This window comes from Lynx rufus, unplaced genomic scaffold, assembly GCF_022079265.1.
Source record: "Lynx rufus isolate CCGP_SWC_20201006 ecotype Redwood Valley unplaced genomic scaffold, mLynRuf1.p SCAF_6, whole genome shotgun sequence".
NCBI classification, from domain to species: Eukaryota; Metazoa; Chordata; class Mammalia; order Carnivora; family Felidae; genus Lynx; species Lynx rufus.
This window is the reverse complement of record NW_025814878.1, coordinates 30,378,894-30,402,515: the sequence shown is the minus strand read 5'-3', so window position 1 is coordinate 30,402,515 and position 23,622 is coordinate 30,378,894. Positions and strand designations below refer to the sequence as shown.

At 37.4% G+C, this 23,622-nt stretch overlaps 1 protein-coding gene across 1 annotated transcript in view; it reads right to left on the bottom strand.

The window, feature by feature from the left end:
* Positions 1–23,622, bottom strand: part of PTPRK (protein tyrosine phosphatase receptor type K) — a 396,010-nt gene that overhangs the window by 244,845 nt on the left and 127,543 nt on the right. Inside the window, exons 2-3 of the mRNA XM_047102318.1 lie at positions 3,708–3,789; positions 1,250–1,365 (exon numbers count right to left, since the gene is read on the bottom strand). Coding sequence (XP_046958274.1) covers positions 1,250–1,365; positions 3,708–3,789 — 198 coding nt within the window. The remainder of the gene's footprint in view (positions 1–1,249; positions 1,366–3,707; positions 3,790–23,622) is intronic.

Here is a 23,622-nt window from a genome sequence, read left to right as displayed (position 1 = left end):
CAAAGCTCTTTGTATGTACCATTTACATTTCTCCAACATTATGCCAAATTGTAATTCATTAAATATTTACTGAGGACTTAATGTATGCAAAGCAAACGTCTTGACCTCAGTTCTGTGATTAACCCTTACACACAAAAGTTCTGGAAAAATTTAATTGGCTCTTTTCCAATTCACATTTCCGGAAGTTTCCCAAAGTTTAGTTAAAATATTTTAAAGACGTTTATCAGAATATGACCGTTTCTACTTAAGTACTATGCTCTTGTATGTTAATTTTTCAAAATATTAAATGAGGAAATTTTGATTTTTTTCCTACTTTGAATGGATTTAGAAAAAATTGTTTTTACAAGTTATACATAACATTAGAGAAACATTACTTTTCACTAGAAACAAACCCAAATACTTATTAAGGATATACTGTTACATGTTTATTCATATTCCAATAATGGAAATATCTGAAATGAGTCTGCAATCAATTAAATCAAACCTGATGTGGTCTGAAGCGTTTGGATTTGGAGGAGACGTCTTCAGTGCATAAAGGTAATTTTATTAAAGCATGGGGATAGGAACCCTGGGCAGAAAGAGCTGCACTGGGGTTGTGACAGGTGACTGATTATATACCTTCAGGTTGGGAGGGGTTTAGGGATAGAGAGTCTCTAAGGTATCTTGGAAACAAGGTTTCCAGGACCTTGAGGGGGCTAGCTATTGTTAGCTATCCTTAGGAACGGTTCATTTACTACTGTCTAGTAAACCCTCAGCCATGAGACCCTTCAGATGTATATCAGTGGGCCATAAGCTTGTAGTATGATTGCCAATATATATCTTGGGGGTTAGAGATGAAGGAAGCTTCCAAAGGAATTTTTATATGTTAAAGTAGACTTACAGGATCCTGGGGGGTTGGGCTGAGATTGCCTTTTGCCTTTAGCAAAGTATCAACATGGAGGTAGCTGGGGCTCTCAGAGGAATGCCACTCTGCCTGTCTCAAGGACTCGTAAATGGGACGTAAGTTGTAAGGATATTTAATTTCTTTTTCTGCCTTTGTTTTCCACATCAAAAGATGAACGAGAGAACTTGTTTCTTTCTCTCTCCCATTCTCTTTCTCTCTCTCTCTCTCTCTCCCTCTGTCACACACACACACACACACACACACACACACACACACACACACACACGAATGACACCACAGGCAGTATATTTGTGATTTTTTAAAAATCAAGTGTACCCTGTAGCTCAACTGCCAACTTGGCCTTACCTGCAGCCATAACTTGTTATGCACAGCATCTCTCCCTGTAGCAATACACTGAAATGTAGCGTTCTGCCCTGCATTGACCTCCACGTCCCCCAGACGGAGGAAATGAGGAGATTTATCTGTGAAGGCAGAAAAAATTTTTACTGTTTTCACATGAAGAAAACGTGCCATGTTACTTTTTCCCAAGAGAATAATGTGATTAACACTTTTAACCTTTGGCCAAAACTAATATCGTATGGAAGAAAATTGAGTTTTCTTTGTGCTTATATACACAATCCTTCCCACAATTCTCTTTTTTTTCCCCCTCAATAGCCCTATTACTTATTGCCCGTAATTGCAGGAGCACTGTTGTATACAGCGAGAGCACTCAACAATTACTGCTGAAGGTCGGTCATAGCGTGTTACATATGGGTGATAATAAAACAGTTACAAGTCAAAGAAAGCAAAAGAGATCAAATAGGCATAAGCCAGAGCATAATGGAAAAGTATAATGAAAACATACAGTGATATCTAACATACTGATGAAGACGTGGCCATTGAACTATTAATTTACAATTAAGCAGTTAGATCTCTCTTTTTATTTATTTTTTTTTTCATTTCAAAAGCTATGATTCTCTAGTACTTCAAAGACCAAGGAAATATTTTTGTTTCTCTCAAACAGATCAGCATAACTGTTGCTAAATCCACTTCCTATCCATTCAGAGTTCTAAGAAAGTTACCCAAAGACATAGCAGACCAACAAAAAGTGGTAACTTTAGTCAAAACCTACGTGAGTTATATGACTGTCAAATTAGTGTTCTCTATGATTACCTTTTAGAAATGAAGCTTATTCATGTTTTCCACTGAAAGTAAATATACACAGGAAAAGCTAAGACACGGTGACTAAAAGCAAGTTCCTAGAGGCCCAAAGCACAATAAAACTGTTGTTGTCAATTTATATTTCTACTTGTTTACTCCTGAGAGCCTTTCTTTCACATCTCTCTTTCAATAATTATAAATGAACAGTGGATGGAAACATCATTCTCATGTACTAATGGGCTGAAAGAATTTAGCAAACCAACTTGAACTGTAAGTGAGATGATTTTGTCCTCTTTTTCTTAGAACATACTACATGGAATAAATCATTAGACCCTTGCCTGCTTGCTACCTCTGTCTTAAGCACCTCATTTTTGTATAGGCATCAAAAACAGAAATGCTTGAGCTAAATGTGACCTGGAACTGTGGTTCTCAAATTGTGAACTCCAGGCCAGCAGCAGCAGCATCACCTGGGAAATTATTAGAGATGAAAATTTTCAGCACCACCCCCCATACCTACTGAATCAGAACCAAGGAGGGTCACACAATCTGTGATGTGCCACCCCTGGTAGTGAGGCAGATGCACACTGGCATTTACCAAGCACTCACCAGGCACACAGCCTTGGCCCCTGGCACGGTGTCCCTCCACCCCCACCCTGTGCATGGTGCCTACAATGGCGACAAAATTTCCACCAAGAGGATCACTGAACAGATCATCTAGAAGTCATGGGCCCTTTAAAATGCCGTTGTTGGGAGATATAGGTAAGCTCTGAATTTACGCCAGTGGTTTTATATCTGGTTCCACTGAATGTGATGTACACATAAATTTAGTTATACCACCAATGTGCATCTGAGATCAACCAATGTGCATCTAGATCAACCAATGTGCATCTAGAGACATAACAAAACAAGGTATTACTAAACCGAGTCACTTTTTGTTTGCTGTCGATTATTTTGTTGTTTTATATGGATTAACCAGATATTTATTACCAAAACTTTAGTCTGAAGTTTGGAATAGGTGAACTAATTCATTCTCTTTCCTTCACTCCAACTTTCAACTGAGCAGATCACATAAGTTTGTAAGGTTTCTTTTAGTTTCCTTTCCGTTGAGCTCTGATTTGTCATTCTTCTTTACTTTCCTAGATTGTTTAATGAAACCAAAAGATAGGGTGCCTGAGTGGCTCAGTGGGTTGAGCGTCTGACTCTTGATTTTGGCTGAGGTCAAGATCCCAGGGTCATGGGATTGTGCCCTGCGACGGGCTGCGTGCTGAGCATCAAGCCTGTTTGGGAATCTCTCTTCTCTCTCGCTCTTGCTCTCGCTCTCTCTCATAAATAAATAAATAAATAAATAAATAAATAAATAAATAAATAAAACCAAAAGATGGAGCATGTCCTATCTAGAGTTTCATTTACATCTGCATTTTGTTCTCAGTAATTCAATAGCTAAAAGAATCCTTTAATCTGTGTAGAATTAGTTATAATTCTGAAAAATATTTGATTTGAAAATTCTAGAAATGCTTCCGTGTTCTTTTAAAAGTGAACAGAAGGCTAGGAGTAAAAACAAAAGAGACAGGTATGGCCAAATGATGAACAGTCAACGGTCACTGCCAATATAAGACAAGTCTTGAAAGGACACAGAAAAATACAATTCTTAATCACAACCTACCACAAGGATAACTCAGTACTTGGATGTCATCAATGGCAATATAACCACTCCTTCCTCCTGAGACTTCAGCTTCAAATATTACCTGTCAGAAAGAAACAGAAACCATTGGCAACAATCATTTTTAAGGAATTTTCACAGTAAAAGAAGAATAGCTATAGCACACTTACAAAAATTAATTTTGAGTTTTATCCTATAAGAATTAAAGATATCTTATAATGTAAGTCTTCCCAAATCTTGTCCGAGTAAACAAAAAAAAATTACTGAGGTTAAGCAGCAAAAAAAAAAAAAAAAAAAATTAAGCAAGTGCTATTATGCATTAGAATTCCTGAATGGGCTATATCTAGGTAGAATGAATAAATAGCTAAAGTTTCTCTTATTAATTTTCTCTGTTTTTGTTATTTATTTAAAATACGTTGAGCACCTAAAATGTACCAAGCAGTATGCTAACCAATCAAATGATCTAAGCTTTTAAGTGCTAAATTTTCAAAACCAGAGGCCATTCGATAGAGTAGAAGTATTCCAGGCAAAAGAAACAATATACAATGGAATAGAATAGAGCTGTGTGTTTGGGAAATGAAATGAATGTCATCTGACTGGTTACAAAGGTTCAAAAGGGAAGAGGTGAGATTAGAGAGCTAGGCATGGAACACCTTGAATACCATGGGACTAAAATCAGGAGTACATCCTGTCAATAATCCCATATTAATAAATATTAAACAAAGCATTTCCATGTTCAAATATAAGCTTGTGTTATAGAGTTGTGTTGTTACAACCAATTGAGAAACTTCATATAGTGTGACTTTTCAAGAGAAACCATATTTTGCATGCCACATTTCAATATTACATTTGACTATGGGCTCCCTTATTCATGGAGATATACAGATTATTTTTGGAGTATTCTGCCAAACATTTTAGGAAATGTAATGGAAGCTGATGTTTAAAGTAGGAATATATGTAAACAAGTTGATCTATTAGAAACATATATATGCCTATAAGGTAAAGGATGGACCAAAATAAACTGAGGCTAGAAATGCTAAGGTCGTATGCTACTAGTGATGTAAATAGACAGATGCAAAGAAAAAGGAGAGATAAAAATAAAACTAAGGAAACAGACAAAATAAAACTTATTGACTTGTTAGTTGTGGTGAAATATAGGTCAATTCTGGCTCCAGGATTGCACCACTAGGTGAATGATGCTATTGGAATCCCTAGCCAGGACTAGTGATGCAGACAAAGTTGAGGGAGAAATGACTAAGTACATTTCAAATATGATTTGCCTAGGGTGCACATAGGGTACAGGCTTATGGGATAACAGGACAAACATATCTCAAATATAAGAAATAGGTTCACAATAAACCTTTATTTTTTTATTTTTTATATTAAACATAATTTATTGTCAAATTGGTTTCCATACAATGCCCAGTGCTCATCCCAACAGGTGCCCTCCTCAATGCCCATTAACCTTTAGATTTAGATGTGATCATGGAAGTAAGTTACAGATTTGAAAGTGAACATGATGGGTGAATAAGATGGCACAGGAAGATGAAGAGGAGAAAACCACTGAAATAGAAGGCAGCAATACAGCAGCAGCAGGAAAGCCAACAAAGTGTGATTCAGGCATAATGATCAAGGAAAGAAGAGAAGTATCAGGAGGTTTCAGGCAGGTGAACACTCCCATCAAAAAGAAAAACAAAATTAGAAAGGGCCAGAGAAGCTATAATAATCATAATTTTAAAATATCAGATATCTGTATAAACAATGGCATCTAGATGAACATAAATTTCAGGAGAGAGTCTCTCCAATGTGATTCCATGATTTGCAGCCATATCTCCTTTCCCATGGGCATTATTTGCCAATTCAGGGATCAGGGTGCGGTTCTAGCTCAGCACAAACCTAGGGCCTCTGCTGGGCAAAGATGAAAACAGTGAAGCGTGTTGTGCAGCATTCTAGAAATTTGGAAGTCTAGATAAAAAAAGATGTAGGAAGTGGCAAAAAAAATATGAAAGGTAAGAGAGAGTTCGAGAAAAACTAAATTAAAAAGTATTGCCAAGATGAGGCTAGGAAGACCCAGTTAAATAAATTGCTTGGGTTACATGTGATGACAATTCTATCACAGGCGTTCTGAGTTCAACTTTCTGTTATATGAGGTACATTCTCTGTATTAATTCAGTTTGCCAAAGGATAAAGTCCTTGTTCTTTAGGGTTTGCCTTTCCTCCCTCCCCATTTTAATTCAACCTTACTTCACTTATTTAGTTAATAATCCAAGAATGTTGCTAGAGTAGCAAAAAAAATTGATTGGAATCATTACCTTCAGTATTTCAGGTAATGGAGTGGAGTGAAAACAGCATGCAAAAAGAGCCTGTTCATTCTGTTCCCAGGCTAGCCTCTTAGATGGGTGAAAGGTGACATCTGGTATGGCTTCCATTGCTCCCTTCTTCTGGGAAGCCCTGGTTGTCTTCCTGACACCAAACATTAGATCTGGCCTGAGCATTTGCTCAAGCAAGCTTTCCATAATTAAGCTACTGAGATTTGTTTCCCCTGACTGGACACAGGAGCCTTACAAGGTGAGGGCTCTGTTGAAGTGATAAAGCTGATTAGATCCTTAGTAGTAAAGGAATCTGATCTTAGAAATTTCCTCCAGCTCTTGTTAATGAGGCAAAGACACACTTAGCAGGGAAAATGAGGTCACTAAAAAGAGAAACTTTTTTTTTTTGCTATAATAAAGAACTGATTCTTTTGTTCCCTTTTAAATCAAGGCCCGAATCTATTGTCCAGAATAAAAGCTCAATTTAAACGAATTAGAAACTTTTTCCCAGGGAGTGTAGTAAACATGCACAAGCTTATCACCTACGTGAAGCAAAGGAAGTAAAACAATTGGAGAAAGTAAAACAAAAATAAACAGGAAATTAAAATAATTTAATGTTGGCTACAACAAAAGTGAAATAACCAACAACAATTAATTACACAGATATGTGGTCTATTTATAAAAATGTAGTTCTTCAAAAATGGCTTTCTCACTTTTTCTTTCTGTATCTTCTCTTTTCTTGGACTACCATTAAAGCAAATAGAACTTATTTTCCTGTGATACACTTACATAAATCTCACATATTAACAACATTGATGAGCTTACTGTTTGGTTTATATAGCACTTTTACACCTGTTACTATTTAATCCTTATAAAACCTTATAATGAAAGCTGCATTATATCCATGTTAAGGATTTGGGATTTGGCTCTAAAAGGTTATGTGATTTGCTCAAGTATTTGTAAACAGGAAAGTTGGGAGTCAAGTACAAGTTTTCTCACCCCCCAGGAAAGGGGCCTCTACCACAGCTGCTCCAAGTTATATGTTAGTTAATGTCTCTGATTCTCCCTTTTATTTCTTGCTAAGCCTTTGTTCCAATACTTGGAAAGTGACATGACAATTGTTTTCATATCAGATACACTTCTATGAAATGTCGAACACTTGTACACACACACAGGTGCGCACACACACACACACATTTCTGTGTTCATAGATTAGCCATCTTTTCATTCTGAAGTATTTCTCTTCCTTCGAAGACCCCTGTTCTACTTCTCAGCTTCATTTTATTCCAGTGAAGTCAGTAATTATGAGGACAAATTAGGAAAGAAGTAACAAAGGACAAGGTCTACACTAGGAATGGGTGGATGGGAGACGAAACAACCACCCAGCCTCCTGTGTCCCATTGCCAATGGCTTTGGGACCATAGGAGTGAGTATAGTATGAAAATAGGCAGAGTGTAATGCTGATGGGACTGCTACTTAGTCAATGTAATATCTAATCAACGTACTATTTAAAATGATGTTAATCTTTAAAAATCTAACATGCGGGGCGCCTGGGTGGCGCAGTCGGTTAAGCGGCCGACTTCAACCAGGTCACGATCTCGCGGTCTGTGAGTTCGAGCCCCGCGTCAGGCTCTGGGCTGATGGCTCGGAGCCTGGAGCCTGTTTCCGATTCTGTGTCTCCCTCTCTCTCTGCCCCTCCCCCGTTCATGCTCTGTCTCTCTCTGTCCCAAAAATAAATAAACATTGAAAAAAAAATTTTAAAAATCTAACATGTTAGGATCTTAAAGGAAATTTGAAGCCCGTTTAAAGGAAATGCTCTCTTTGCATTTGGTTCTTTATCTTGAGACACAGGGTAGTGAACTTGATGGAAGAATAGAGGCTGGAGGCAGTTTGACTCAGGTCCTTTCCTGGCTCCGCCACTTGTTAACTGTTATGACTTTGGTCCAGTTACTTAACTTTTCTTTAAATTGAGGATAAAAATAATACCAACCTTGTATGATTGTGGTGAGGAGTGTGTGTGTGTGTGTGTGTGTGTGTGTCTCAGTTGGTGGGTGGGGGACACAAATAGGAGCATGATGATGCGTATGCTAGCTTAGGATAGTCTCTTGTATATAGTAAATGTTCAGTAAGTATTGTTTTTTTAAATGTTTATTTTTGAGAGAGAGACAGAGACAGAGACAGGGTGTGAGCAAGGGAGGGGGGAGGGGCAGAAGAGAGAGAGACAGAATCCAAAGCAGGCTCCAGGCTCTGAGTTGTCAGTACAGAGCCTGACACGGGGTCTCGAACTCATGAGCCAAGCCATGAGATCACGACCTGAGCCGAAGTCGGAAGCTTAACCAACTGAGTCACCCAGGTGCACCAATAAAGGTTAATTATTATCAGCTCAGTCAGCCAAGCTTCTGTCCCCTTCCTTTAGTAAAACTGTCTGTCAAAAGTTACCAGAAAACTCCTAATTGATACTTCTTTTTGAATTTTTAAGATTCCTTCCTCCCTCCCTCCCTTCCTTCCTTCCTTCCTTCCTTCCTTCCTTCCTTCCTTCCTTCCTTCCTTCCTTCCTTCCTCTTCATTCTTTCTTTCTAGAGAGCAGGCACACAAGTGGAGGAGGGGCAAAGGGGGAGGGAGGGAGAGAGAGAGAGAGAGAGAGAGAGAGAGAGAGAGAGAGAATCCCAAGCAGGCTCCATGCTCAGCATGGAGCCCAATGTGGGCCTCAATCCCATGACCCTTGGATCATGACCTGAGCCACAATCTAGAGCTAGACGCTCAACTGACTGAGCCACCCAGGAGCCCCTAATTGATACTTTCTACCATGACAGGATTGAGAATGATGAGCCTGCAAAAGGAGGAGGAGATTGTAGAAAGAAAAACAAAATTGTGTAGAAAAATAAAAGTGAGACGGACACAAAATGTCACAAAAGCTAGTAAAAAAATGTCTTAAGTGGAAGAGATGTCAGGACCTCATGGTTTGTAAGATGGAGCCCTGCATCAGGATCTGCACTGACAGCCGGGAGGCTGCTTGGGATTCTTTCTCTCCCTCTTTCTCTCTGTTCCTTCCCCACTCGTGCTGTATCTGTCTCTCTCAAAATAAATAAGTAAATTAAAAAAAAATACCCCCTCATACATCTTGTAACTGGAAGTTAGCACTCTTTGACTGAAATCTCCTCATTTCCAAAACCCTTCAGACCCTGGTAACCATGATTCTAGTCTCTGCTTCTATGAGTTTGGCTTTTTTAGATCCCATATATAAATGATATCGTACTAAGAGTACAAACTTCCAGTCATTAGATGAATACGTTCTGGAGATCTAATTTACAGCATGGTGATTATAGTTAGCAATGTTGTATCACAGACTTGAATGTTGCTAGGAGAATAAATCTTAAATGTTCTCACCACAAAAATAAAATGGTATTATGTGATGTGATGGAGGTGTTAGCTAAGGCTCTGGTGGTAATCCTTTTACAAAATATAAGTATATCAAATCAACACATTGTCTGCCTGAAACTTACACAGTGTTATATGTCAATTGTACCTTAATAAAGCTGAGAAAAAATACTCTTTATATGTGCCACTGAGATTAGGAATGACCAAAGGAAAAGCCATCTGTATGAAACAACAGAAATGGAAACCATATTGGACAATGATGAAGACAATAGAGGAGTAGAGATGAATATAAAAATTTCCATAAGAAGTGTGCCTGAATTGGTGGGGAGAAATTTAACTAAAAAATGGAAGAAGAGGGGTGCCTGGCTGGCCCAGTTGGTAGAGCATGTGACTCTTGATCTCAGGATTGTGAGATCCACATTTGGCCTAGAGCTTATTTTAGAAAAATAAAAAAATTTAAAAAAATTAAAAATGGAAGAAGATATGGGATCAAGAGAAGTGTTTTATTTGTTTAATTATTATTGCTTTTTAAGATGGGAAACAAATGCTTAGAAATCGGTAAGGGTGATTCAATTTGGGATGAAATTTTTGAGTGCATGTGAGAAAAAAATGATAACTGTTAGTGTGAGATAGGATAGGACAGGATCAAAATCATAGATCGTAGGAAGGGACTCGAGTTTTTTATAATATGAGGAGAGGGGAGATGAATTAAAATATGAATAAAATTGTAGGATTGGTAATTAAGGGATTTTCTATTACATGGTCTCAATTTTCTCAGCTATATGGGATGGGCTGGTAAAAAGAAGACTAGTCACAGACTGGAGAGTATCAAGTGGAGTGGAAGGGAAAGGAGGGCTAGAAAGGGAATTGAACAGAAAAACATAGTAGGAATTCCAGGAATCCCGTGGGCTCATTTGCAGTTGGTGACCACAAATTTCTAGTGCTCCCGAGCTAATATGGGGTATGATTTTTAAACAGAATGTTTGTTCTAAGCTTATAAAAAATAGATTGAAAAACAAGCAAGCGAAGAGTTTATGAAAATGGCAAATGTGATCAAAAAGATTATGATGAGATCAAATTTTGATATGATAAGCAAGTTGATGAATTGGCAAATGAAAGATGGCTTGATGATCTGGAGCTCACCACAAGGTTGATGGATAAGCTCTGTAAAATGAATGAAGGAAACAGGGATGAGCTTATGTTATGGTCAGAAAGTGAGATGCTTACATGCAAAGTTAAAATGCTTGTGAGATATTACACGATCCATTTAACCAGAGCAGCAGGTTAAGATAAGGTAGGCGAATGTGGAGATGAAGAAGCGAAGAATCTGTCAATGGACTTTCCATAAAGAAAGCAAAATCATCAGGATGAAGGTGGGCTAAGGCAGTTGAGGGAAAGCAACTCTTAAAGATGTCAATGCTAAAGTTTATGATGAACAGAGCATGACTCAAGGTCTAATGGAAGAAAATAATGAGCATGATGGCATGTTTGCAGGAAAAGAAACTCAAAGGTGTAGAAGTGTTTCCTAACCTAATCCTAATTTACATGGTTTGACCTAATCCTAAATTACATGCAGATTAATATCTGCTCTATAGGAGACTGGGAAGAAGTGTCCTCGGGCCAGAGCTACGAACGGAGCAAAATTATAATTACATAATTTACTATACAAATAAATTTTTGAGATTCATCTCCCCTACTAAAATATAAAGTCATTGAAGACAGTGACTTTTCTTTTCTCCACCGCATCAGTGAACCTACCACAAGAATCCTACTGAGAACTGAGGCTGGAAAGAGTTCCAATGTGCTACAAAACAACTAAGTTAATATAAGTGGATTTTAGTCAATAGTTTGCCTCAAGGGGAAGTATGGAATAAGGTACTTAGTTCACATTTACCTAACTCATAAAATTTTGTTGGCATAATAAAATGACTCTCCCTTGAGAAAGTTCCAGACAATTTTCCTAAGCTAATTTGTAAATCATGAAAACATAATTACTTCCTTTGAATAGTTAAATAATGCTGTAAGGAATAAATTTCTGGTTATAGGTCCCAGAAAATCTTACACTGAGTAAGTCAAATATCTATGTGGCAACTTCAAAATCTTGAATCTAGTTTCTTTTCAAATGTAGAGATACTCTATTTCTGTTCATACTTAAAGATTAATATACACATAAATGGCAGGTGATACCCAAGTCCAATGCATATTATAATGGTGTGTGGAGAGATAACAGATAGGACCGTGTGTGTGTGTGTGTGTGTGTGTGTGTGTGAAAGAAAGCATATCTAAGCCCATACAGCAGCTTCCATTGAATGGCAGACCCTATAACTATGCAAAAAGACTGTGTGTATTCAAGTAACAGAGTGTAGGTTTCAGAATGTCTGAAATCTTTATCATTTGCTCTCCCCCAATGCAGCTCCTTGTACAGGTACTGTCAGTCTGGAATTCTGCTTTCTAAGCTAAAGGTTCACTCAGAGTGTTGAAAAAAAAAGAGGTTCTCCACGTCAGACCCGTGACGGGCAGGCTGGTTTGCCTATTGATTCACGTAACAGTTTATCTCTAAGAGTCCAATATACAAAACTGCCTTCAGTAAAAGGTCGTGGAGCTCTCTAAAGCTAATGAATTCTTCACAGTCCTTCTCTATTGGTTTCTTCCTTGCTTATTTAGTTCCTTTGAAGGAGATAAATATGTGCAATCGCAAAAAGCACACAGATAAAACATGGAAGCAAGGGAAATACTTCTACATACTCTGGCTTTAAAGCTGCTTCCAAGAGTAATCAGGGGATTCTAATTACATGTTAACTAGATGTGGGAGACAACTAAGACATATAATCAAGCCCTAATTGATTCTTCATCTGAATCTCTTTCATATTTCTGATTCTAGCTACCCTTAGCACCTCCATGATTTCTAAGTGCATAAGAATTCAAAACCAGTTCTTTGTCCTTAAAATGTCCCGAGATTAAATACGGCCAACTTCTTAGGAGGACTCTTCCCATCAAGACTTCACAGTCTGCACAGAGTAATAAGCGTTCCAGAGATTCTAAATCCTATACTCAGTTACCTGAATATATACAGGCTTCTTGTATAGTTTCAGAGTCTGCCGCTCAACAGAAGCTGCCGTATGGGTTTAGATATTCTCTTTCTTTCGCACACACACAGACTCCTATCTATCTATCCACACATGATTATAATAATATAATACAGACTTGAGTTGATTTTATGATGCAAATTCTGTGTATACCGTAGCCAAGTATTCTTGAATAAAATGTCAGTGTTACAAAAATATCCCTGAGGTTTAGCATTACCAAGGTCTAAGTGATGAGAGGGCCTGCTACATTATCTTACGTGGATGACCACATTAGGTATAACAAGACCACACTCGCATGAAAAGCAGTTGCATTCAACTGCAGCCCTTTTCAGAGGGATGATGTATTTGCCTGATCAACAACAGACATCAGTCAAAGCACACACCAGTGTCCAGGAGCCAGCAGAAATGCAGAAGCAAAATCAAAAGGAGAAAATAAAACTAAGAGATTTCATGCCAAAGTAGACCATGTAAAAAGAAAAGCCCATAGAAGGTGATTTTCAGAGGACTCCACAATGAAATGAATATGACAGGCTGGTACATTCCTGTGCTTCAAATTAGGCCAGGGAGTTGGCTCTCCCTAACGTAACCACCAACGTATCTAGACGATCTAAATAAAGAAACTAACAATAATCATTTCTAGAACTTATGCTAGAAAATTTAAGTTGGTAATAAGTCTATTAGTTATCTAAATTAATTTTCATTCCTAAAATCTTACACTTGCAAATTGTCAATGGTCTTTTTAATTTGAATATATATTGATGCAGGTTAATATGTATCAAAAACACATAATGTTCATAATGTGGCTAAGAGAGACCCAGACAAAGTTTTCATCTCTGAAAACAAACTCAAAGCATGAAACAAAAATAAATAATATTCACAACATAAAAACAGGAGGAGTTTTTGTGCTGTGTGTTTTCTAGATCACTCAGACGCCTTTAGGGGAAAGCAGTATATACTGTTTTCTCAAAAAGGTTCTGGTATAAGTCCTTCATGATAATTAAGATGTACACACACAGATAAGAGCACGGACATGTTAGGCAGAGCCTCCATTCTAAATGAAAGCCCTCAACTCAAATCCCTGTGCAGACCTCGCGGAGTCATTGTGAGGATTAAAAGAATCCAGAAGATTCTCCATAGCTATTAATCCTTTCCTCCCTTTCCTCCTCCAGGGACTGACTATCATAGGTAGAGCCTTAACATCCACACCAGGGAGAAATAAAGAGGCAAGAGGGCAGTCCCAGGTGGCATGATGCCAGAGACCATGAGAAACACCTCTCAACTCTTTGGTACTACAACAAACTCAGTGCACAGACTCCCTTCTCCATTCCTAATCTCTACCACAAAACATTTTGAACAATCCTATACCCATCTCACTAAACTACCCTTACATGACTCCTTCTTCATTTCAATTCAAGGCCCAGTACGGTAAGAAGGTTGAGACTACGGATCGCAGTATAATGTGCCCACCACCCTGCTCTCTCTAGAGGCATCGCCAATTCCAGGGCAGACAGGCAGACAGAGTCTACATTCCAAATGCTTGTAATGTGTTCAAAAATAAATTGAAATAGGGCCCACGATTTCATGGCACAGCCTAATTTATGTTAGAGTATGAGTTTAGCAAAAGAGAGAAAATCAAAAAGGCAACTAGAAGAGGGAAATGAACAAAAGTTAAGTGAAATAATCCAAGATCTAAAAATGCCACGAAACACGTTTTTCATCCTATGGGTCTGTCCTCAGATACATAAGCAAGCAACTTACACCATAAAAGATCTGGTATAAAACTGAAAGTAGAGAAGCAAAGGGTAGCAGAAAATTCATCAGCAAAATGTCATTTCTGTATCTTTACTATCATAGCTCCACCATCTGGGTTATATTTTATAGTTAGTTGTCTGAGCCAAAAATAAAAGATGACTGGTTAAGGTTGCTATTTCTATCAACATGACACTGAATTACAGTACTATTTTTCCTCACTTCTAGAGATGAGCCATTTGTCTTCCTACAATCCACAGGCAGAACCTTTTAAATTTTAGCACAGTCCAATCTTACACACAGCAGAAGTAGATCACTTCACTTACACAGCTATATCCGAAAAAAAAAATGCCTTCAAACTAAACAGTAAGTCCTTCCTCACCAAACTGGGGACTCTCAAGAGGTTTAATTTATAATTATGGGGCTCAATTAAAAAAAAATTAAAACTCATAGTGCAACCTATATGTACCGTAACGCCAAATATCTATTACATATGAATTCTGTTGGTCGTGCATACTATGTGAGAGAGAAAAGCAATCTTTAAGTGAACCAAGTGATTAAATGCTACTCCACTGGTAGTATAACCCAAAGTTCAACTGGAGGCTAAATTTGAGCTCTCACATCACAAATGCAAACATATTAATAAGTAATTATTTTCTTCAGACGATGGACGAAAAGAGAAACCCTTTGCTTTCATGGTCCTGGTTTGAGAATGAAGTAATTCCAAAAGTACTGTAAATTTTCCCTCCTGAAAAAATAGGTTAGGATTAGCATGGGGAGAGATGATGACACAAAGTTCATCAGAATAACCAGTTTGTGTACTCCTATTTGAATTTAGGAATTTCAAAAAAACAAAAACAAAAACAAAAACAAAAAAACCTCCATGATTTGTTCCCTATTTTATAAGTAAATGGGCAAGTACAGTGACATCTTTGACTATAAGGACTAAATAGCAAATATAATGAGGTATTAGTATATAATTTAAGATGTCAGTGTTTTTAGCTAGTAAAAAGCCTAGCGAGCACTCAAAAATATTTACTAGGGGAAGTAATGAACAATATATTTCACAGTTTCTGCAGAAGATAATAATGGGAAACTTTAGAGAGGATTCAATGGGCCAGCCATCCTAGCATTGCCAAAAAACAAGGTGGGGGGGTTCCATACACATAAAAATGCACACACATATTTACCTTGACTTTAAAAAATCTTATTTAAGATCAATTAACTAAAAGTATACATTTCATTTAATTTTTTGCAGAATATCAACTTAAATATTTGGCAATATATTAATAAAACAATCATATGTTATAAATTAGCAAAGGAGATGGTCTCCTTTAAGAATCTTTCTTGCTAAAACTTTTAAGACAAAAAATGGTTTTGTAGGATACTCAGAGATCTGAAGCTAGCTAGTACTGAAGCCTAAAATTTCAGCAAAAAAGAGGGAAAATGACATCCCTTTCCATATCATAAAGTCAACATCATTTTAGAAGAATACCCATAACCTTATCCTCTGAGTGTCTGGCAATCAATAAGAATGATTTATCTGGGGCAGAGAACCTTAGAAATTATAATACCGATGAAAAGATATCCTGGGAACTCTTTGTACAATTACAAAAGCCTGAAACTATATTAAAAAATGACTGATTCACAAACTATTTTTGTTATCCATAGAAGACAAAAGGAATGGAATAAAAATAGGCTTTAAAGATAGATGGGGAGGGGCCCCTGGGTGGCTCAGTGGGTTAAGCGTCCAACTCTTGATCTCAGCTCAGATCCTGATCTCAGGGTCATGAGTTCAAGCTCTGTACTGGGCATAAAGCCCAGTTTAAAAAAAAAAAAAGACAGATGAGGAGATAAAGTCTATCACCCTTGAGAACAGGAGTTGGAAAAGGAGGGAGAGCCTTAATTCAATTGGCAGGATTGAGTTATAGGTGAGGGAAAGTGACAGATACTGCCATGACTAAGTGCCTTCTTTAAATAAAGACTGAAAAGAATAGAAACCAACTTCAAGTGACTTAGGTGACCTCAAAGAGTCACTGTAATGAATCCACAAGTAGCTTATGAAAATCAAAGACCTTTCCAGAGCCTTCAGGAGATATCTAACCAATTTAAAATTTGCACTGCTTCTACAAGCTGGCATTAAAGAATCAACCAATTCGAGAGACCAGGCCATGATTCTCAACAGGTGGTCCTGGCAACAGCAGCACCATCAAGGGACTAGCTGGGAAAGAAAATACTTGGGACCCAGCCACAGAGTTTCTGTAGATGGGGGGAGCGATCCATAGCCCCTCTAGGTGATTCTGACGCAGGCCAATGTCTGAGAACCACTCATCTAAGCTGATCTCCCTTAGTTTAGAAATAAACTGAACCAGAAGTCTTTGTCTTAGTCCTTTAGTTAGTAATGAAGAGTTGGTTCTAAGAACCAGTGTTGCTTCAGTATCTTTTCGTTTGCATGGAAAATCACTTCATGTCTGGACTCGCAGGTTTTCTTTTTCAGATACTCAGCTAAAATTAAAACATATCCAAGCCTGGGTTGCCTAGAGGGCTCAGTTGGTTAAGCGTCTGACTTCAACTCAGGTCACGATCTCACCACTTGTGAGTTTGAGCCCTGCTTCGGGCTCTGTGCTGACAGCTAGAAGCCTGGAGCCTGCTTCTGATTCTGTGCCTCCCTCTCTCTCTACTCCTCTCCTGTTCATGTTCTGTCTCTGTCTCTCTCAAAAATAAGTAAACATTAAAAAAAATCCAAGCTGTATAAAATACTAATTTTAAAAGTTTGAACAGTTGGCCACTCATTCATACACACCCACCCACACACACACACACACACACACACATGCAGCACCTAATATCACACTAGAAAAAGAGAAATACCAAATTTTTAATCCCTGCCCTCAACAAAGTCACAGTGTGGCAGAAGAGAGTAGTGTGTTAGGAAATAACTATAGTGCAATTATCGGTGATAAAGCTGAGTTAGAGAGATAGGAGAGGGTTCAGAGGCAGACTTGCTTCTTCAGGGCGAAGAGCAAAAGACTTTGGAAAAAGTGACCTCTGAATGATTCTGTGGTCAAGGGACTCATCCTCTTTCCCCAAGCACTTAATGAGCACACACTAAATACCTTTGCCAGTAGTGATACAAAGACTGAAAAGAGACGGAGTCATAACTTCGAGGAGAGAAAGACCTACAACTTATGTAGAGCACTAACATACAACATGGCAAACGGTCTATAAATCATTTTTTACCTGGGAAAGCAAACAATGATTCAAAAAGGAAATGATTCCAGAGTAGAGTTTGAAAACAGAGCAAACAGACAAAAAGCTATCAGAGAGCCAATGAGGTGCATTTGCAAAAGGCATGACAGGAGGAAATTTCTTGACCTACTGGCACAGCAATTTATTAAACTTTTAGGGATAGTTAGGAGGAACGAAACTGTGGAGATAAGGCCTGGGTGGTAGGAGGCTGAGACATTACCTTGCAGACACTGCAAGAAGTAGGAGTCTGCCCTTTATCCCAAAAGTACTATAATGCCTTTGAAGGGTTTTACAAATGAGAGGATGTGATGGATTTATGCCTAAAAGAAGGACACTGTGGAAGCAACAAGTAGACTGAGGGACTGGAATCTCATAGAAAGATCTAAACATCTAACATTACACCTAAACATGCTTGGGTATCGTCCATCCAGTCATGAAATATTTCTTGCACATTGACTATATACAATGATGCAAAATTTTATCCCTACATTCATATACATATTATGAATAAATAACACCAATTATGTATTATTGTATCTCCAGGAAAACGTGTGTGTGTGTGTGTGTGTGTGTGTGTGTGCAGTTTCATTTCTTAAACCCAAAATTTTACTAACAAAAGAACAGTAACAAAATTTTACTAACAAAAGATATAAACAATCTTAGAGATGTTACTTTAATGTGAGACTGAAAATAATGTCATAACCATTGTAAAGACTTATATAATAGTAAGTGAAGTTGGTGCAATAAAATAAAACTTGGTATTCCTTTTACCTGATGTTAAATCCTGTGTTCAGGATTTAAGAAGAGTAGGGGAAATTCATCTTTCATTTTCTGTATACTACATGTCACTGAAACCAACAACGATTTACTGAACTAACCTAATTCAAAGTTCCAACTCTCAAAAATTGGAGAGGTCTGATATATAAATAGACCTCAACTTTACTGGTGATAAACTCATCACAAATCTTGGCATTAAGAAAATCACCCAGAATGTAGTTTGCTCACAAACCACTGAAAATTAGGACCACTGAAAATTATTTAAATATGATTTTAAAGAAAGACACAGTGAGAAATAAAACCATTTTTTTACTTAAACTTTAATTATTTTTTTAAATAACACTAGTTTAGCTCTGTCTATACTCTTTATACCTATTTTCTTCTGTAGAAAAATAGAGGCCATGAGAAATCCCTTAAAATATCTATAAGACCATTAGATAATGTTAAATCAAGCAAGGTAATAATTAAAGCTTCCATTTGATTATGTTAAAAGATCAAAATATTTTACATACTCAGGGATACCAAGAGCTAATCATTCATGGCTTAATTCTTTTATAGCTTAACTAAGTCTTGAGTTTATATTTTTCTTTGGCTCTCCCTGAAATGCCCATCCTAATACTAGAGAAATTCAAGGCAATGGGAAAAAGGAAATAAATGAAACAAATATGGAATAAAAAGATCAGCTTCAATTCTGATTGCCTACTGACCCTTTTAGCATAGCAAATGCATTTGTTCATCATATAACTATTTACTGAATACTCAATATGTACAAGAGATGAACCACATTCGAATAGAGAAGAAAGACAATAAGCCAACATAATATAGTAACAAAGTTTTATGGAGGCAAGGAACTAAAGAACAAAGCAGTAGGGACACTGCTGATCAGGGAACTCTCTCAGAAGGTAAAATATGAGCAGAGACCTAAATGTGAAGAAGGAAGGGATACCATTCCAAGCAAAGGAAGTAACAAGCAAAAAGACACTAAGATAGGAACAATCTTGGAACATTCCAAAAGCATAGGGCAAAGTGAAGAAGGCAGAGAGCAGCAGTCAACTTCATGTGAACTTCATGAAGACAACTTCAACAGGAGCTGAATACATGGTAGGGATTTGGATTTTATTCTAAATGTGTTGAGAAGCCATGGGAAGATTTGGGGTAGAATCCTTAATATCTCTTATGTGTTTTGAAAAACCAGTATGCTGTAAGAATAGCCTACTGGAGACCTAAAGGTAATACGCTGGGAGAACTGTTGGCAGGAGATGTTTGAGGTGAGAGAGGAAGGAACCCTGGACATTAGTAGCGCTTTGCTAACATTTTCACATTATAGAGGGAAAAAAAATAATCATCTGTCAGGCATCTTGGGAGTAAATGGACAAGGCTATTCATAGCTCAAGTGTCCAGACTATAGGCTAAGTTGTGCCAATAACAACTATTCTTTACATTTCTATACATCTATCTTTATACTTCTATACATCTATGATACACACACACACACACACACACACACACACACACACACACATAGCAAATGTACACTATGACTGTAATTTCATAGAAAAAGGTATGTATTCTTACAGAATACAGACCCAAATAAAGGTAGTTACCTTGAGGGAGGGTTTGGATGGAAGCGGGTGGAATAATATGAAGGAATTTCACTTTGTACTTTTTAACCTATGCATTTTAATTTTTGTAAGTATTTAATCAATGTATTATTTGTGTAATGCAGAAAATCTTTTTAGGACTATATCTTATGTTATTATTCTCTGAACTATACTTTTGATGGATGCCTTTCTCAAAAACATGTTTTAAATTCCATTAAAAAAAAGATTGGGTTTTACTCTAAGTGTAATGGAACAGGCTTACGGCAGAGGAGTGACATAATCTGAATTTTGATCTAAAGCAGCTTATTGTGATGACTGTGGAGAGAAGTGGTTTGTGGCAGAGCAAGAGCCAGAGGCAAAGACAATATTAAGGAGACCACTGAAGGTGTTTAAGGAAAAGATGATGGTATTAACTCTGAGATGACCTAGGAAATGGAGAAAATGACCTTCTCTTTGTCACCCCTAATATCTAGCGCAGCAAGTGGCATGCAGCATGCCTTCCACACACAGGTCTTTAGGTAAGAAGGAAGGAAGTTAAGAGCAAAAGGGAGGCCAGCTGGTCAGAGAGCTGTAGTATACTGCTTTTCTAATTTGAGGTGAAACCTTTTTCTTAAAGATACTTGCATAATGCCCATTGGTAAGAGCAGTTCACCAATCCCCTATGTAACTAAAGATGTGATAACCACTATTACAACAAATTAATTTTGGAAGAAAGTGAGTCAAAGATTATTTTAAAACAAACTTCTTTCTCAGTTCAGCTCCAGTATTAAAATATGCTGTCACTGAGGTTTCAAATATGTGAAAAGATATTACAAGGATATGAGGTCATAATGAGCTACTCTAAAGGCACCTAAGAAATAGTATTTTTAAAGTTTTACACTTAATGGTATAGTTCCTCTCTAAAATCTGACACAAAATTAACCTAAATTACAAAACTGATTTGCATTCTCTTAGCTTCTCTAAGTTATAGGCTGGCATCACCAAACAGTTCTTTAACCTGAGTCTGGTCAGCAGTAATTTCTATTTTCTATCATTTGATCTGTCACTCTGTCCAGCTCTGAACATGATTTTCTATTTTACCTGCACAAATATAAAGCCTATCTTGTCATTACTTTTTCTATACATCAAACCTAATGATTAAAATAAAAATCTCAAAAAAGCCCTTCCATTTTTGTTTCAACACATTACATGATTCATTGTTTGATTTCTTTGGCTCTGATGATTAAAGATGTAAAAGCAGAAATCAATATCCATATGGATTTTTCAATAGGTTGTATGGATTTGAAATTTGAGAATAATGTTTCTAGAGAGGAAAAAAAAATGTTACAAATAAAAAATGACGGTTAATTTTCCATGCTAGCCCTTAAGATGTTTTAGTCCATAGTATAGGTGAAACACTATATATTTGTAACAGGTTTATTTTTATTATACTTTCTTTATAAAATACATCATGTCTCCAACTTTGAATTAGCAAAATGCTTACAAAACAATAGAATCTAGCCACATGCCTACAGTTATTCAAGGGCAGGTACTATATGGACAGCTTCAGAGTCTAGATCAAAACTGTCTGGGACACCTTGGTGGCTCAGCAGGTTGAGTGTCTGACTCTTGATTTCAGCTCAGGCCATGATATCACTGATCTCATGGTTTGTGGCATCGAGCCTCACTTTGGGTACCTGCAGTAACAGGGCAGAACCTGCTTGGGATTCTCTCTCTCTCTCTCTCTCTCTCTCTCTCCTTCTCTCTCCCTCTCTCTCTGCCCTCCCTGACTCACACACGGGTGCACTCTCTCTCTCTCTCTCTCTCTCTCTCAATAAACAAACTTAAAAAAAAACCTGTCCAACAGAACTGTGTGCCACAATCCAAGTGTTCTTGTGTTCCATCCTATATCACCATATAAGTGATATATCATATATCATATATCACCCCCCAGCAGCATGTGAGACCTGAGCACTTGAAATGTGATTAGTGTGAATAGGAAACAAATTTCTAATTTTACTTAATTTTAATTAATTTAGAGTATCACATCTGGATAGAGGCTACCTCATTCGACAATGGAGCTCTGAAATATGAACTTCAACAATTTGGAGCAAAACATTGAGAAGATCTATTAATGATAGTGAAATCAAAAGTGAAAAGAAGCAACTGGAATGTTGCAGTAAATTTTCATGTAAGAGTCATATGAATCCCCTAGGTATCACAAACGTAGGCTCTACTACTAAGGAAAGTTTGAATTGGTCCCTTAACATGGTGGACTAATTATTTCATGGCCCCAACAAGCAAGAGTGTCATGACTAAATGAATCTAATACCCGTATTTACTCAGCCTGAGAAAAGTCTCTCCAATGTGTACAAATGATAACTGATCAGGGGTGCTTTATCTGGATCGTGCAATGCTGTGTGGTTTCCCATCACAGTCAAATATTACTTCCAAGTTTGGATTTCATACCAACTTTATGGATAAAAGCTAAGAAGAATGGTGGAAGTTATACTACAATGCAAAATTGTTGATACACCAACTTTATTTTGTTTCCGACATATTTTCTCCCTAGTTTCAAACAATTTGAGACAAACTCAACATTAAATTATTAAAGCCAAGTAAGTATATGCAGTAAAAACATTAGAAACAATACTTTCTTGAATGGGATCTTTTTGAGGGAGAGAGAGAGAGAGAGAGAGAGAGAGGGCAAGTGGGAAAAGGGCAGAGGGAGACAGACAATCTTAAGCAGGCTCCATACTCACTGTTGAGCCAGACATGGGGTTTGATCTCACAGTTTTGAGATCAAGACCTGTGTGGAAATCAAGAGTCAGGTGCTGAACCGACTAAGCCACCCAGGCACCCCGTGAACGGGGATTTTTCTCCCAAGGAATCAGATTAAGAATCTTAATGCCAAGATTGGCTTAAATTAAAATGTCAATATTGATCATCAATATTGTATTTTATAATCCAAATGATTGGCCTTTTGTTTTTCAAATTGCAGGAGTGAATTCTTTTGAATCCTGTTGATGTTAAGCTCTCCACATGCATAGAGAATACTAACTTCCTCAGAAAAATAAATTGGTGTTTATTTATTTAAGTTATTTGTATAAAACTAAACCCTAAACTAACCCCAATCATGGGGCTATGCAGGGATGCAGGGCAAAGGAGAGAGGAAAAATAACAGACACTTTACCCATAATTACTTAGACTCTCAGTTGCTCATAGAAAATCCACTCAAGACTACAGCCTTATGTAATAGGAATATCTACCTTTTACTTTAGTTTACATGTCAACACAAAACACTGACATGAAAAGTCTATTTTGTGAAATAACCAAAAAATATGGCTGTTTTTTGTTTTTTGTTTTTTAATAATAGAAGGTTAACTGGCACTCTTTTTTTTTTTTCTAAGAATTTGCAGCTGCAGTCCAAAAAGAAGGGCAAAAAATGTTGTAGGTACTTTAAATTCTTGCGAATTGATGAACAACTGGAACCTGTCTTCCTTTAGTGTTTGCTGAACAGTGGCAGACCCTGCCTACCACTGCCCACTGCCTCCAACACCCAGCTGATCAGAGCAGAATGCTGAGGACAAGGGAAAGAAGTACATTGTTGACAATCATGGGCATCCCTACCTCTGGGAGAGAGGAAAAGCAGGTGCCTACCCCATGGGAACCTTCCCAGGGCCAAACAGAAGAGGATTCTAGAAGAATCACTCAAGATTAAGAGTACCTATGAGAAAGGAAGGCTAGTAAATGGCTTCCAGACAAATGCTTCATAAGACAACAGAGGCAA